This window comes from Maniola hyperantus, chromosome 2 (genome assembly GCF_902806685.2).
Source record: "Maniola hyperantus chromosome 2, iAphHyp1.2, whole genome shotgun sequence".
Lineage (NCBI taxonomy): Eukaryota > Metazoa > Arthropoda > Insecta > Lepidoptera > Nymphalidae > Maniola > Maniola hyperantus.
The window spans coordinates 18,266,105-18,281,391 of NC_048537.1; the positions used below are offsets into that span (position 1 = coordinate 18,266,105).

General features: G+C 38.7%; 2 protein-coding genes and 1 long non-coding RNA gene across 6 annotated transcripts; 2 read left to right on the top strand and 1 right to left on the bottom strand.

Annotated features, from left to right (window-relative positions):
• The first annotated feature begins 3,492 nt into the window (after nt 1-3,492).
• Nucleotides 3,493-5,341, top strand: LOC117987979 (zinc finger protein 706-like). Of its 2 annotated transcripts, none has more exons than XM_034975073.2 (3): nt 3,493-3,880; nt 4,752-4,909; nt 5,028-5,341. In XM_034975073.2, exons 2-3 carry the CDS (start codon nt 4,766-4,768, stop codon nt 5,115-5,117), a joined length of 234 nt encoding a protein of 77 aa, XP_034830964.1. In that variant the 5' UTR covers nt 3,493-3,880; nt 4,752-4,765; the 3' UTR covers nt 5,118-5,341. The 2 variants fall into 2 exon arrangements, with proteins under 2 accessions (XP_034830964.1, XP_069363983.1); XM_069507882.1 differs by lacking the exon at nt 3,493-3,880 and adding an exon at nt 4,103-4,127.
• Xpac (DNA repair protein complementing XP-A cells homolog Xpac) lies at nt 5,191-9,036 on the bottom strand. 2 transcript variants are annotated; one of them, XM_069507638.1, is made up of 3 exons: nt 8,786-9,036; nt 7,130-7,456; nt 5,191-5,798 (listed from the first exon to the last, which is right to left on the bottom strand). In XM_069507638.1, the coding sequence occupies exons 2-3, from the start codon at nt 7,444-7,446 to the stop codon at nt 5,369-5,371; spliced, it is 747 nt and encodes a 248-aa protein (XP_069363739.1). In that variant the 5' UTR covers nt 7,447-7,456; nt 8,786-9,036; the 3' UTR covers nt 5,191-5,368. The 2 variants fall into 2 exon arrangements, with proteins under 2 accessions (XP_069363739.1, XP_034835478.2); XM_034979587.2 differs by lacking the exon at nt 8,786-9,036 and having other exon boundaries at nt 7,130-8,768.
• A 953-nt stretch (nt 9,037-9,989) lies between these two features.
• On the top strand, nt 9,990-14,784 carry LOC138404285 (uncharacterized). 2 transcript variants are annotated; one of them, XR_011238290.1, is made up of 4 exons: nt 9,990-12,844; nt 13,020-13,209; nt 13,707-13,753; nt 14,268-14,784. It is a non-coding gene; the product is annotated as an uncharacterized lncRNA (long non-coding RNA). The 2 variants fall into 2 exon arrangements; XR_011238289.1 differs by having other exon boundaries at nt 9,990-13,209.
• Nucleotides 14,785-15,287: the final 503 nt, after the last annotated feature.

The following is a 15,287-nucleotide window of genomic DNA, read 5'->3' on the forward strand; positions in this document are numbered from 1 at the left end:
CTGAATAGCATATTATCTTTAAAAAAAAACAAAGAGATTGTGCAATGGTTTGATGACTGTTACTTTACACTTTTAACACATAACCTAAAATACAACAAAATCTGTTTCTAAATGTCACTTTAAACTACCAGCATTCAATTAAACTTAACATGTTTTGTGTGTGAAGTAGCTTTTATCATAACCTTAACACAGCTCTAAACAAAATTTCAACAAAATAATGAAGTATCAAGTCACTGAAAAAAAAATTGTTCATAACTTCATACTTGAACTTAATGTAATCTCTGAATATAGTTTATATATTTAGTTTCACAAGTTGTAACTCTTAGTATTTATAAATGTATGTGTGTAACTAGTTAACAGCACATAGCGTTTCAAAACTTTAATTATACTAAGTTACCGGAATTTTCAAACATAAGATGTACTTACTATTGAAAGCAATACCCAACAACAACTCAGTTAAGCAATGTTTATTACTAAACTGAAGGCAAACATTCACTTATACACCTCCAAGGTAAGTCAAATAACATAATTGAACGGCATAAACACCATTTATAATGTGTTAATTAAATAAGAAAAAACCACTGTTGGACTATACTCAGAAAATTACTTAAACTATCAAACAAAATTTCTAACTATTAGTTATTATTTAGTTAGTTAACCATAAAAACAGCTTAGTGCTCTTTGCAATGTGTCACTACTTAGAAAATTGTACAATCAGCGGAGTACATTTCATAAAATTCACAAAATTTCTCAAAATATACTGAAATAACTATATAAAAAAAAACGTTCGGGCGCCATTTGTAAGGGTGGTAAATTGGGCGGAATAGAAATATACCCGGATACGGAATAATCTACCACCTTACAAAGATTAGAGGAAAAAAAAAATAATTTTACTTACTTGATCTATCTACCTAGTAAAGAATAGAAGCTAGCCGTCGACTCCCTTGTAATGTATATGAGGTGTTATAAATGAAATTTGCTAGATGTTAGGCAAAATTGTTTTTAATGTAACTTTTACCGGGGTCGCTTAATACATAATGATGGCTAATAATGCTTAGTTATTCTAGCTTAATGCCAAGACTTAATTTAGATACATTAGAATGCCTTAGGTAGATAGTACATAAAATCTATGTTTTAAATTTAAGATGCCATTGGCATGGAATAGACAATGACACAGTAAAATTCATAAAATTGTTTCAAAATAAAAGCTCAGTAGTAAAGACAGGGTTCTTACTGTACACATACACTAAGAAGGTTCACTAAACTGTTCCAGGATACAAACATTTGCTTACTTGTAGGTGCGAAGACTGCAAGGTAGCTGGACGGCATCGGCCAAGCTCCCAAAACTCGATTTAACTTGATTCTTCACAACCGAAATGTTTCATTACAAAGATTTTCACCAAGTCTTATCCATAGAATTAAGTTGCCAACGTGAATGTGCAAAAGAAATAAATACGGAAAACGAAAGCGAAAAAACGGAAAACCGAAAACTAAAAACGGAAACGCAAACGGAAACCCTATTGAACTCCTGGCCACCAATGGTTTTCAGGAGTCCACCCACAACCCATTATCCTCATTTATTTGGGAAGGTAAAATAACTGGAACTGAAAGGGAAATCATGAAATTAGGATTTTCTCTAACCAAACCGCCATTTTGTCGAATCCACATTACTTGATTTTTCACTCACCATAATTGATGAAACATTGAAATACGTTAGGATGACTAAATTTATAACTATTGTATTTTCCCAGGCGAAGCCATGGGCGAAAAGGAGTGAGATTTTCCTGGAACGAAAAAATTCGTCTTCACATGTTGACTCCAGAAAAATTCTAAATCTCACCAATCGGTGTTGCCAGACGCAACCCGAGTGTGGCCGCTCTCATTTAGTTTGATCATGAAGCCAATTCATTTTTGAATATTTGCGGAACCTAAGGATATATTATAAGAACCGTTTTGTTAATGACTTAACAATAAACAAATGATATTATGGTTTTATTTAATTATTTTGTTTTATTTTTACGACAATTGACAACGAAGCAAACGCCATCTATTGTGGCTCGAATGAACTCTGAACATCGACCCACGCGTAGTTCTGCACCTTGATGCTAGGTGGCACCAACATACTTTGAACAAAATTGATTTTTATTAAAAGCGAAACGCTAGTTAGTAGTTCAAAATTTACAACGTCACAAGCTGCACCCAGTAGGTCCACGGGCCGCCGGTTGCCGACCCGGTATAGACTATACCTACGTATAGTGTATGGGTATAGATAAAGGGAGAGTGACATAGGCTACTTTTTATCCCGGAAAATCAAAGAGTTCCCTCAGTATTTTTAAAAACTTAATTCCACGCGGATGAAGTCGCGGGCTTCAGCTAGTAGCATAAATGAAATGAATGAAATGAAATATAATAGTATAAGGAGTAATAGTGTTCTGTGGCTAGTAGTACTTTTTGAAGTCGTTGAGATACCAGACTACAGTGCGACAACAAGGCTCTCTTGGCACTTGATTGACATTGACAGGGGATTGGGGACGCTGTTGGAGAACAAAGGCTTAGAATATTCCACGAATATTTTAAACAAGAACAAAGGCACTTTTTCTGAGAACAAAGGGGACACTTGACGGCAACGTTAGTTCCGAATTTCGCCACGCGCCAAGATAGCCTTGTCGCGCTGTAATTTATTTTTTGATAAAACGCCATCTAGTTCTAATTGCACAAACTAAAATTATGGAGATTTTTTGTACTAACATTAGTTCTATGTGTTAAGAGCCTGATTATGATTATTCATTATATCAAATCAAGTTATAATTACTCTTTGATAACCACAGAGTTGATTGATTGTTTGTTGTTGACCACAGATCACTATATACTAGTCTATATATCAATCATTCATCATTCACTACGTGCACAGATAAGTCCAGATTTGCAACTAATTACTAGCGTGGCCCCCTCAGTCCCTCTCGCTCAAGCAGATTTTCTTACTTGTGAAATATGTCCCTTCTACACTTCACGTTGTTTGCCAAAATCTCACAAACAAATACATTTTGGCAAAAAAAAGTGGCCACGGTGATAAGGACAAAACATAATCATTTTGTCACGTTCTAACAAGAGCTTAAATGCATTTAGCTATCTCGCTCTAACAGTAAGTGTCACATCACAATTGGGCTACTTCTAACAGTCCTTATTCTGAGACTACCTACGTGTTTGGTTGACATATAATATCAATGTAGTCTGTGGTTGTCAAAGAACTTGCATTGGCATGTACTCACTACTAATACAATAAAACTTAAAGCTAGCCTTATCTAATTACTATATAAATCATGACCGCGTGGAATGGTGCCAAGAATACTGGCTGCATTTCCGCGCTGGACAGCCAGGCTGATCCGCTGCGCAAAAAATCTCACTACTAATGACATTTCACCAAAGAATTTCTAAGTACTACTTCGTAGTACAACTTTGTATTCCTATGTCGATGCATTTCACAAGTAAGAAAATCTGCTTGAGCGAGAGGGACTGAGGGGGCCACGCTTGGATCCACGCTAGTTGCAAATGGACAAATGTGACGCAAAGAATAGACTTAAAAAAGAGCTAGAACCCAAAGCCACACCAGTTAAAAAAATCACCTTCATTTTACATTTGCTTTCTTTTTCTGCTCGGGGGACTAAATAAAAAAAATTGAGTAATTTTAAGTAAATTCAGTACCTAGGTACCTAATTTCCAAGTAATTTGAACCGGAACTATCACATAATATTCTCTGCAAGTACCTAACTGTGTAGGCTTGCCGAAATTAATGTATCGACATTAACGTGTTTAGGAATAGGTAACATCTGTGTTAAAAATCTCACATTCTAATAAACTAGTGTCTGGAAAACACCATAAGGTATGTATTGTGTAGTGTTCAATATTTTTTGCCAATGCATTTATCGACTTTGCGTTAGGTATCTATTTACTCTTATCAGATAGGTTGTTTTTTTAATCTCTTGATTTCAATGAGGTAGGTACTTATATACTTAACTACTTATTTATTGAGTAATAACGAGTTTAATGTGTTTCGATAGGACCTACTTTCCTCTCTAAAAACTTCTTATTAGTTCTGTTTAAGGGCACTAAAATTAAGTCCTTTTTTGGTGAGAAATTTTATTTATTTATTTATAGTAAGAACATAAAATTAATTAGTAGCTTAGTAAATGAAGAACTGGTATCAAAACCATCATAATATTAAATAACTGTGGGATGTGCAGTTGTTATTATAATGTAAATTAATCATAGTCATTTCCAGAACTATCTAAATAACCTTAATTTAAGTACCAATATTAGTTACAGTTAACATAATCTCAACTTTATCCCGTTTCATTGAAACATCAGACTTCAAGTTGTTTGCTAGTGTGGTGTGCCGTGTGGGGTGTGGTGTGCCGTGTGGGGTGTGGTGTGCCGTGTGGGGTGTGGTGTGGAAGTGGAATGGAATCCATTACTTTCTTACATTTTTATGGTTTTATTTCTTATATCTGCACCTATTATTATACAATATTAAAAAAGAATAATTGATATTGTCAGTCGGATGACAGTCTGCATGCAATTAATATATGTATAGTAAGTAATACAATTCTATCATCCACAAGTATCTAGTGCGGGGCCACTTGAGTTGAGGCTCTTTGCGAGTATGTCGCACAGTAGTTAGGTACCAAGTATGATATTGTTTGAACTCTGCTGTGTGTAATGAGGAATGTGCTCACATAATATTGTAATTACAGGAAACTAGAACGGAATGGCTCGAGGACAACAGAAGCTTCAGTCGCAAGCCAAAGCTGCAGAGAAACAGTCCAAAATAAAGAAACAACAAGGACACAGCGCCACGGACCAGAAGAAGGCAGCGCAGAAAGCACTCGTCCACGCTTGTGTCGTCTGCAAGGTGCGTACTTGTGTCTCTTCTGTGACGGCGGGCGCCGGCTCTGTGCTGTGCTTGTATCTGTTCTGTGACGCCGGCTGTCAGGCCTCAAGTAGAATGTAATGGTTGTCGTCTGTTGCAGGCTCAGATGCCGGATCCCAAGACTTACAAACAACATTTTGAGAACAAGCACCCCAAGAATGATCTCCCCGAAGACTTGAAGAATGTTTAAATGAGACGTGTTATCCGTCGCCACGACACCGACGACCGACGCCGCACAGTACGTGTCTGACATTCTGAAGTGAACGGGTCGCGGCGCCCTGGGCGGCGGCGGCGGCGCCCCGGGCGGCGGCGGCGGGGGACGGATAACACGGCGGCCGTTAGATGTAATATTTATATTTATAAGAGCGGTCGGAAGCCGGCGCCGCTCCGCGCGGAAATACACAGTTTTACACAGTCGCGCGTTTGCCTCCCGCAGCCCCGTTACATCTTCTCGTAGGTCTCCACGTGGCCGCACGCGCACTCGCGCCGGTACTCGTCGGCGCGCACGTGCGTCTCGGGCCCGAAGGCGTGCTCGTGCGGCGCGCGCGCCGACGCGAACAGGCTGGAGCGCACGTCCATGCGCAGCGCGCGCAGGCGCCGCGTCGCCGCCTTGCGCTCGGCGCGCTCGCGGCGCTCGGCGCGCGCCGCGCGCTCGGCCTCCAGCGCGGCCGGCGAGCCCCACACCTCCCGCGCGCGCTCCTCGAGCTGCGCGCGCAGGTAGAGGCGCATTGGCGGCGCGCGCTCGCGGTGTGGGTTGGGGCGCGCCAGCGCGCGCAGCGGCGGCGGGCGCGCGTCCAGGTCGCAGTCCTGCAGCAGGAACTCGCTCTTGGCCTGCGTGCGCGGCAGCAGCGCGTGCGCGCCGTCGTCGTCCCTGCAGCACATCGTCATCTACAACTGCTTGTCGACGACACGACGACACGACGACACGACGACACGACGGGACTGTCGTATGAAATCGTTACTAAGTTATCGACTATTCATTATAAACGTCGCTCCGTATATAATAACATATAAGAAAGCAAAACAGGCGTCTTTCGGTAGACGCCTGTTTTGCTTTCTTATATGTTCATTAGAGAGAGATTATTCAGCGTCTTTTTCTAATTTCCAGTTTTGATGCTGGAATTTATTTAATCCATGCAATAATATTATAAATGCGAAACTGAATCACGCCTGTGAAACCAATTTTGACAAAATTCGTACAGAGAGAACTCGCAAGTCGTGCCGTAGTCAGCGTTCCAGGAGTCATTTGGTGCTAGTTATACACACGAGTCCTCACGCTCACTACACTACACTAGTAGTGCTAGTTATACACACGAGTCCTCACGCTCACTACACTACACTAGTAGTGCTAGTTATACACACGAGTCCTCACGCTCACTACACTACACTAGTAGTGCTAGTTATACACACGAGTCCTCACGCTCACTACACTACACTAGTAGTGCTAGTTATACACACGAGTCCTCACGCTCACTACACTACACTAGTACACTACACTAGTACACTACATTCATACCTCTATGAATATTTTATTCAAGTTGAGACAGGCTATTAATTTTTTATTTTCAAAGAATATTAGCCATGTTAAATGACTAATATTCCCTTTACCTCTCCAACTAAGCGTCAGGCTTGTGCTAGGAGTAGGTACGACAATAGTGCAACGGGCGAGGTTTGAACCATCGACCTTTCGGTTTTCAGTCCACTCCTTTACCGGCTGAGATATTGAGGCTGTCGTGTGTACAAATGGCAACACGGAACGACGACGTCCACGGGCTTGTATCGCAGGAAGCGTTCAATGCTTGTGAAAGAGAAACCGCAGAGTGTTATTAAATCAAAGGGTGGACTTTGAACATAGGGATGAAAGCTTGCACACTTGGAAACACGCATGCCGGTTTGCAAACGGAGCTATGACGTCATTCTGTCGTCTGTCTGTCCGCGAGTCCCAGCTCTTTAGCTCTTAGACCGATCTGATGTTTTGGTACTTTGGAAATCAAATAATTAATTAGAAATTCAATTAAATTACTTTCCGAGGGGCTCCCGGACAAGGTAAAGAGCCGGAACTTTTTTTCTTACGAAATTGGAGCTCGGAATGAGGTGAAACTCCTCCGAACACTCCCCATTGTACAGGTGCAAAGAGAGCTCCGGGGGTACAGGTGCAAAGAGAGCTCCAGGGGGTACAGTACGAGCGGAGACGGTCGCGACCTGCAGGCGTCGCACACGCAGTGCCCGAAGGTGTCGAGCAGGAAGGACTGCGGGAAGCGCGCGCCGCACGCCAGGCACGCCGGCTGCACGCTGCAGTGCACGAGCGGCGCGGGCGGCGCGCGCGGCGCCCGCTCGGCCGCCGCCGCCTCGGGCACGAAGCCGCCGCCGCAGTCGGCCGCCGGCGCCGGCGCGGCGCGCGTCGCCCGCGCCACGAGCCGCGCGTCGCGCAGCGCCCGCGCGCGCAGGCGGCTGCGCTCGGCGCGCGCGCGCTGCGCCGCGCTCGGCGCCGCCGGCTCGGCCTCGCTGTCGCTGCCCATGCTGCTGGACCTGGGATTTGGGCAACTATGTTTACTGGGTGTCACGATAGTTTGGTGGGCAGTGGAACTGTAGATAGCGGCTACACAACAGTCGTTTAGTATTGTGGCCCGGAATAAAGCAATTGAAGGCAGAGTCATATACGAAGGACGACGCGACGCCGAGGAGGCCGTGTGCACTTGTGACGAGGCTGCCGATTGCGGTTTCGGCCGAGACTTGCATTGAAGGTACATTTACACGAAACAAATTATGTGTATCTATAAGATGATAGCTCGCGTGCTCTTCTGAATACTTCATGGCATGTGTCACTCGAACAATGCGATCCTGCAGATGGCGGCGGCGCGTGCGGGGTGCACAGCCGCAGCCGCTGGCGGCACGGCCCGTGTGCTGCTGGAGCTGCAACCTGCTGCATGTGAGCTCCTCCACCACTCGCGACCGGCATGTGCACACTACCTATCCTACCATTCACAATATTTTTATTTGAATAGATAATTATCTGTGCTCTTTTCCAAAGGTTCATGCAATAATTTCAACACAATGTACCTATTGAAGTTAATAAGAAGAGCGGGTGCTAATTATATTATAGGCTAACTTTACACGCGACTAGTGGGATGTGAGACCTTACAGGCACCGGTGCGGTGGGCTAAGATGTTACTACATGCCCCTCGGAGGGCAAACCAGATATTTGTATACTAGAATAGGGTAACAACGGGTTTGTTTGTAATTAGGTAAGTAGAAAGTAAATATATTTTAAAAATTCTAAATTTTTGGGCAATGTACCTACCTACAGCCATGGACATAATCATTACCGAGTTACCTGCCGAGTAACGTATGTAGGTAGGGGTACCTACTTACTGCCACAAAAATGAGCAGATTTAATGTTTAATAATTTTGTGTTATTGTACCTTCAATACTACTTACAACTATTATTACAAGACTATATGATGCCTGCGACTTCGTCCGCGTAGATTTAGGTTGTAAAAATCCCACAGGAACTACCCATTTGATTTTCCAGGAAAAAAGTGGCCGCCCTTAGTAGTAGCTATGTCCCCCAGTTATTATATTAATATTACAGTATGGATATGGATATAGGGAAATGGAGTGATCCCAAGCAAGACGTATTTTGTGACAAAACCGGTATCATTATTATGATACCGGTTTTGTCACAAAACCGGTCATAATAATATTACACAATATTATACATAATATACACAATATTACACAATATTATACATAATATTATATCTATCAGATATAATATTATGTAAGTTGTAACGCAACCATGCATAAGATATATTATTATTAGGTACATATCTAACAAACATGCCGTACAATACTTGCCTAAAATCTAGTAGGTAGTAAATAACTAATCTTATAAATATTGTTTTTTAATTCACTGTTATTATTGACTAGTACTTATCATTAATTCATTCTTAACTCCTATCAAATCAAACTAAAAAAATATGATAAAACAATTCAATTCAAAAATCAACGCAAGTCGCAAAAATGATCACAATGATATATTTTTTATTTATTTTACGGCCCTGGATAACAGTCTTTTAAGGCCTATCACAATCATAGAGTAGGCCACAGCACAGACCAATAACATATGGGCCACCACAGAGTACATTATATATACTGGAATAAGAATGTCATATGGAATGTCAGCTAATCTTTCGTAGTGGCGTCATCTGTTTCTAATTGTAGTAACTATTGTATATAATTTTTTTTTATTTTTTCCGGCCTTGGATACTAGTTTTTTAAGGTCAACTATATAGCTATACGTACAACATATTATGCAGGTGTGATTCATATATTATTATTTTTATAGTAACTAGTAAGTGACTTCAAAGAAAAATATGAATCAATAATTATTATAATCCCGCTTAGGTACACGTCGCAATATGGCAGAAATTCAGTCTTATTCTTAGTTCGGCCGCATTATTTGGTATTTTATACATTGAAAGAAGTGCCTACTCTCAGCACTAAAAGTTGAGGTAATAAAATAAAACCTGTAATTTATTATTTAAACTAAATTTTCTTTTTTTTTTACACATGTTTTTTGTACTGCATCCTCAGTAACTATATTATATTGGTATAAGTGGTAAATTAAAACTACCTGACTATTCATAAATACTTGTAAAAAGTTTACATGAATAAAAAAACATTCTATTCTATTCTATTGAGCCTCGTGTTGATCATACAATTTAATTTAAAATGAATTTATAAGTGTTCCCAGCAGTACACTTCTACAAAGTGTTGGCAACACAGAAAATCTGCCATCTGTCACCCGTGAGTGGAGGTGTGACAGCGGGCGGGAGTAAAAATAGGGACGATATAAAAGTAATTAAGCGAGATATAAGTACTAGGTGATTAATTAAGCTAGATATAAACTAAGTGGATGTGACAAGTGTACCTGAATATAAGACTGTGGACATTGGAACTGCGTTTGATTCATATTAGGGTCATCCCGAGACTAATAAACCCGGATTGGAGGTTAAGTTGTTTATATCAGAAGATTGGATGTGATTCATGCCCAAAATGCGGGTCTATCCTGGAAGATGTTAAAAGTGCCTGTACAAGACGCATAGCAACATATTTATTAGGTACTTATATCGGAAATTATATGAAGAAACCTACCTGAACGAATAACAAAGTGAATATGAAATACATACAAACTGCAATGGTGCTACACTATTACTTTGGGAGTACTTGAGTAGACCTGTGTCGAGTTGGAGGACTTGTCTCCAACGCAACTACTCAAGAGATTGGTTTGAGGAAAGCACCTTATACTGTCTGGAACAAGCAGAAGTACGTAGGTCGATGGGTCCAATGCATCCATAGGTTGTATTGAAAGCGGTGAATCTGTGTACTTACCTTCTTACAGTGGATGTTCATTAAAGCATGGGTGAATATTAAGAGTGCCTAATGTAAGATTACTGCATCAAAATACCTAAGTAGGTATTTGATAAGTCACAATATTACCAATTGATACTTTCAGAACCAGTAAGTGAAGGCTATAATTATTAATAGTAAGTAGATAGCAGCATTATGACTTATTTGAGAGTTCAAAGTAAGGGATTATAGTTTTATTCTGACCGCTTTAATGGATTATTATGTAGGGACATACCTAGCCCAAGATTTGATCTATGAAGTTATAAGTAGTATTAATTTCAAGACTGGATGCAACGCACCATAGTACTAACACCTTGTATTTTAAAATCGAAATAAGGTAATAAGTGATATGAAATACTTTAAACCAAATAGGCACCTACCTATATTAAAGTAGAATCAAGAAAACAATTAGATTATTATGTAGGTAAGTACTTGATACATGAGCTAGTGTAGAAATAAAAAAGTAGAGTTTATTTGCTAGAATGTGGTACAATTTGGTCTTAAATCTGTTTTGATCTAACACATTCAACCAATAACTGAGTGTGCAAATTATTACCTATAGTACATTATCATAGCATAATAAAATGTGAAAATTTAGAATGAATAATATCTACTTAACTAATTTATATATAACTTTATCTATCTAGGAAGTAATGTTGACATTTATTCAAGTCTTAATTTAAATCATTCAACAATCATTTTAAAAAAGAAATATGTACATGTGCTTTAGTTAAAAATAGAAATAATAATCTTACAATAACAACGGTCATATCTACATCAATGGGTCAATCAATGGTTTTAGTGCAAAATTTGGGTTATATACAGGGGTCTGATATAATCAAGTAGGTATGTACTTGATACTGGTGTCACTTAAATGCAATATTTCCGAGATTATTCAACTGTTACCATTTTTTTCATGTTCGACAACTTTTCTGATGATGTCCACGACCCTGTGACCCCGACTTGACGATGAGGTCGACGAATGTGAGATGAACAAGTGGTTTTGGCCGGCATCTGTGGTGGAGAAGTGCACATAACCTTCAAGTTGTGATTAGAAGCAGTCATGTACCTGCATGGATCGGATAAGAACACAGTAACTCTTGGTGTGAGGCCTGTTATAATGATACAAAAGAAAAAAAGCCATCCCTGCCTGCCTCATTATGATGGAGGGTGTAACCTCAAGGTATTGTTATGTAATACAGTAATAAGAAGGTAAGAAACATCTGAATACTACTATGGTTAATTGAAGCAAATCTAGTTTACCTAGTAACTAAAATAAAGTCTTAAAACTTTGAATTGAATAGTCTCAATATGAGTAGTTATTCTTGTTTAATTAAATAATTACATACTTAACTATACACATAGTAATATTTTAGTACAATTTAAGGATAGAATGCCTGAAATATGTGTCAGGTGCATGTGTTTTCATTACCTACCATTTAATGTAAGATTTTTGGATTTGGGTCTATGGTAGGCATGGTATGGTTATGAGAATGATAGACAGTGATAGGGAGACTAATAGAGTCGATTGCCAGATGCACCCATTTAATACCTATCTACCGACTGAATAGTCTGTATTATGTACTGACAGACATAGATCAACCCGCAGGCCCTGCATAATCAAATATGATTTGAGTTCTCTACTAAGCTACTACTGGACACAAAGAAAAGATTTTGGAAAATTCTACCTGGGGTGGATCAGCTAATAAATAATTAATTGGTCCACTAGATAAAGTAGGTAACATTGAACCTATTTTGAATCTGTAGGTTTACTTATTCGACCAAATTAGAGTTATTAGATTACTTTGAATACCTAGTAGGTATAGGGTATGAAATATCAGGTTTGAATTAATCTAACTATGTACATACCAGAAACAGAAAGACATACAACACTCATGCTCACGAAAGTAGCCATGTGGATGTTGGAATTTTATTTGATTCTTATACCAATAAAATTTATATTAAGTGCTAGTATGTACTTTTGTTCCGTTTGCTCACCCTTGTGGAAATTATAAATTACATTGGCTGCAACTACCATTTAAGGAGAGGTGAGGTTATGAAAGGAAAATGAATTGAATCATTATTATATTAACCTAAAGTGAATTTAACTGATCAGCAGGGCTATGCTGTATCTTTGAAAGTTTTCGTTAGACATTGAGTCCAGTTGGAAATCCATGAAATTTAGGTCACGTGATTTTCTATTCAGTATCGAATGCGTGGCTAACTAATTACGAATATCTAACATTTGGCAGTTGGCCAACATTAACATACTAGCGTATTTTATCGACTTTATATGGCTAAATTAAATATCTCTGCCTGACAGGAAGCGTAGTAGAAATGTAAGACTTTTTAATTTGTACGACTTATACTAGTTTTCAATTATTATCTATGGACATTTGACATTGACATTACGAGTTACGACCTAAATGTTTGTTTTGATAAACAAACTTATTTTAATTTTTAGCTGGTGTTTTCTTAATTCGATCTACAGTTTTGTTTTGAAAAGTAAGTGAAAAACATATTAATGTAGAATAACTATGACTATACTGTAGAATACCGGTATTCGTGAGTGATTTTGTTGTGTACAGTAGCATAATACCTAGTTAATATTAGTTCTTCAGCATAGAACTTGAATGTGAGTCATGAATTGCCCTTTTTAACTGACTTCTTGCCTTTATAGATGGCTACATACAACTAGAAGGGTGTCGGTCCGACAGTTCGAACTCTTAGTAGAGTTCGCAGACCCAACGCGACTTGTCCATACGCGCTTGAGGGCCGCTGGAGAACCGCTGTACGACAAACCTGGCAAACCTGGCTAATCGCTGTTGGAAGTGTGTCCAAAGACCAAAACTGCCGAACATTGGCAAAGAGTGAGTTATTTTTACCTATTAGTATTTAAAAAACATGCTAGTCATTTCATAGGTACATTGTAATACTGGATGTCATACTTACATCGCATGCTGCAGTTTATGTTATGTCACCTTACCATTTTAACATAAGATCCAAAAATTAACCACAAGTAACCGGTCTATTGTGAAATATAAATTTTTTGAATATCAATATCAATGTACGGGTTGTGTGTGAATTTGATGCACACATGCAGATAAGCATAAGCTAATTAATCTTTGATATAAATATATGAAAAAAAAGCTGACTGATCTATCAATGCTCAGCTTAAACTACTGGACGGATTGGGCTGAAATTTGGCATGCAGATGGCTAGTGTGATGTAGACATCCGCTAAGATTTTGGAAAATTCAATCCCTAGGGGGGTGAACTAGGGGTTTATAATTTGTGTAGTCCACGCGGACGAAGTCGCAGGCATAAGCTAGTTAATTATAAAAACTGACTAGTTTTATTATTTTCAGGACGTACTTAATGCTCGAGACCAAGAACAAGAAGTTTAAAAGACAAAGTAAGTATTTAATTTATCATCATACATCCCTTCATATAGATAGTACCTTCATTACTTCTGAGTAAGATTCTCAGTGTGAGATGACCTTGGCCAAGTGTTGATTGGTAGACTTCACACACCACAGAGAACATTATGGAGACATGGCATACAGGTTTAGTTTCCTTAAGTTAGTAAAAACAAACAACTTTTACTTTTAACAAGTTTATAATATTAATAATTTTTTTACTTTATTAAATCCTTACTTAATATAAACATAAAAGCGCCTGTCAGTCTGTCTGCTAGCTGTTCACTGCCCACCCGTTTAACTGATTTTAACTAAATTTTATACAGAGGTAGTTTGTGGCTACTTTTGGCCTCGGAAAATAAGAGTTCCAACAGGATTTTAAAAGTCTAAATCCAAGTGGACAAAGTAGCAGGCTTCATCTTGTTGTCATATTATACTTACATTATATATTTTTTTACTTTTGCGATTGCAAAATCTCATGTTACATAAAGTTCACCATTTTCATTTCAGTTCAGCAGGATGTGCACATGCCCAGCTGAGCATACCAGTTGGAGACATGGCGGCTAGCCATCGAGGAGCGGCATGCGGCGGCTCTCAATAGAATTGCTAACTGCAAGCAAACTGCAGCTCTAGTCTAGAGCAGCAAACTGAAGCTCTACAATAAGTGGCTGATGGGATGGGGTACCTATCCCAAATCAAAGACTTAATGCGTGTAGACTTTAGATTTGGAATTCAATCGGCATTTGTTTAGAAATCAAACCTGGGACTTCAGTTAAAGCAATTAGCATTTGCTTAAGAATCGAACCTGGGGCTTAAGGTCACAATTTACTCCTTGTTTAACTGGTACGGGTGGTGCCTTCTATTATACCATAAGGTTATATATTACATTATCCTATTACATACTTATGACTTATTAAATACTGTTACCTATGTCAAAATTTATAACTATAAATTATCAAAGTTAGAATATTAATTATTGTTATGATTGTTACTAGATTTTTTTTTAATAATAAAATTTAATTGTTTATTTCTTGCTTTTTGAATAATAAAACACTCCTTAATAATAGGGTTGTATTCAAGAAATGACAAATTTGTTTTTGTACAATAAAAAATTATTTTTAGGGTTCAGTACTCAAAAGATAAAAACGGAGCTCTATTGATGTCATTCTGCTATCTGTCTGCACGTCCGTTTGTCCGTCCGCATATTACAAACCTGAACTTTTGGTATTTGGTGTTGAACATTATAAAACTATTAACTAAATCGAATATTGAATTTGAAATTCAATTAAATTATTTACCAGGGGTTTACACATATGAAATGCGGCATGGAATTTTTCCATACCCTAGCATGTGTGGTATCATTGTCTAGAACTCACTGAGTAGACTACAAATATATTATAAAAATCCTGTGGGAACTCTGATTTTCCAGGATATAAAGTAGCCTATGTCCTTCCCAGGGATGTAAAGCTATCTATCTCTGTACCAAATTACGTCAAAATCGATTGAGCAGATGGGTCGTGAAAAGCTAGC

Excerpts from the sequence above, each read along its gene's own strand:
- LOC117987979 (XM_034975073.2), top strand. The coding sequence starts at position 4,766 with ATGGCTCGAGGACAACAGAAGCTTCAGTCGCAAGCCAAAGCTGCAGAG. Across the intron at positions 4,910-5,027 it reads ACGCTTGTGTCGTCTGCAAG|GCTCAGATGCCGGATCCCAA; the intron begins GTGCGTACTTGT and ends CGTCTGTTGCAG.
- Xpac (XM_034979587.2), bottom strand. The coding sequence starts at position 7,677 with ATGTACCTTCAATGCAAGTCTCGGCCGAAACCGCAATCGGCAGCCTCG. Across the intron at positions 5,799-7,129 it reads TGCGTGTGCGACGCCTGCAG|GGACGACGACGGCGCGCACG; the intron begins GTCGCGACCGTC and ends GATGTGCTGCAG.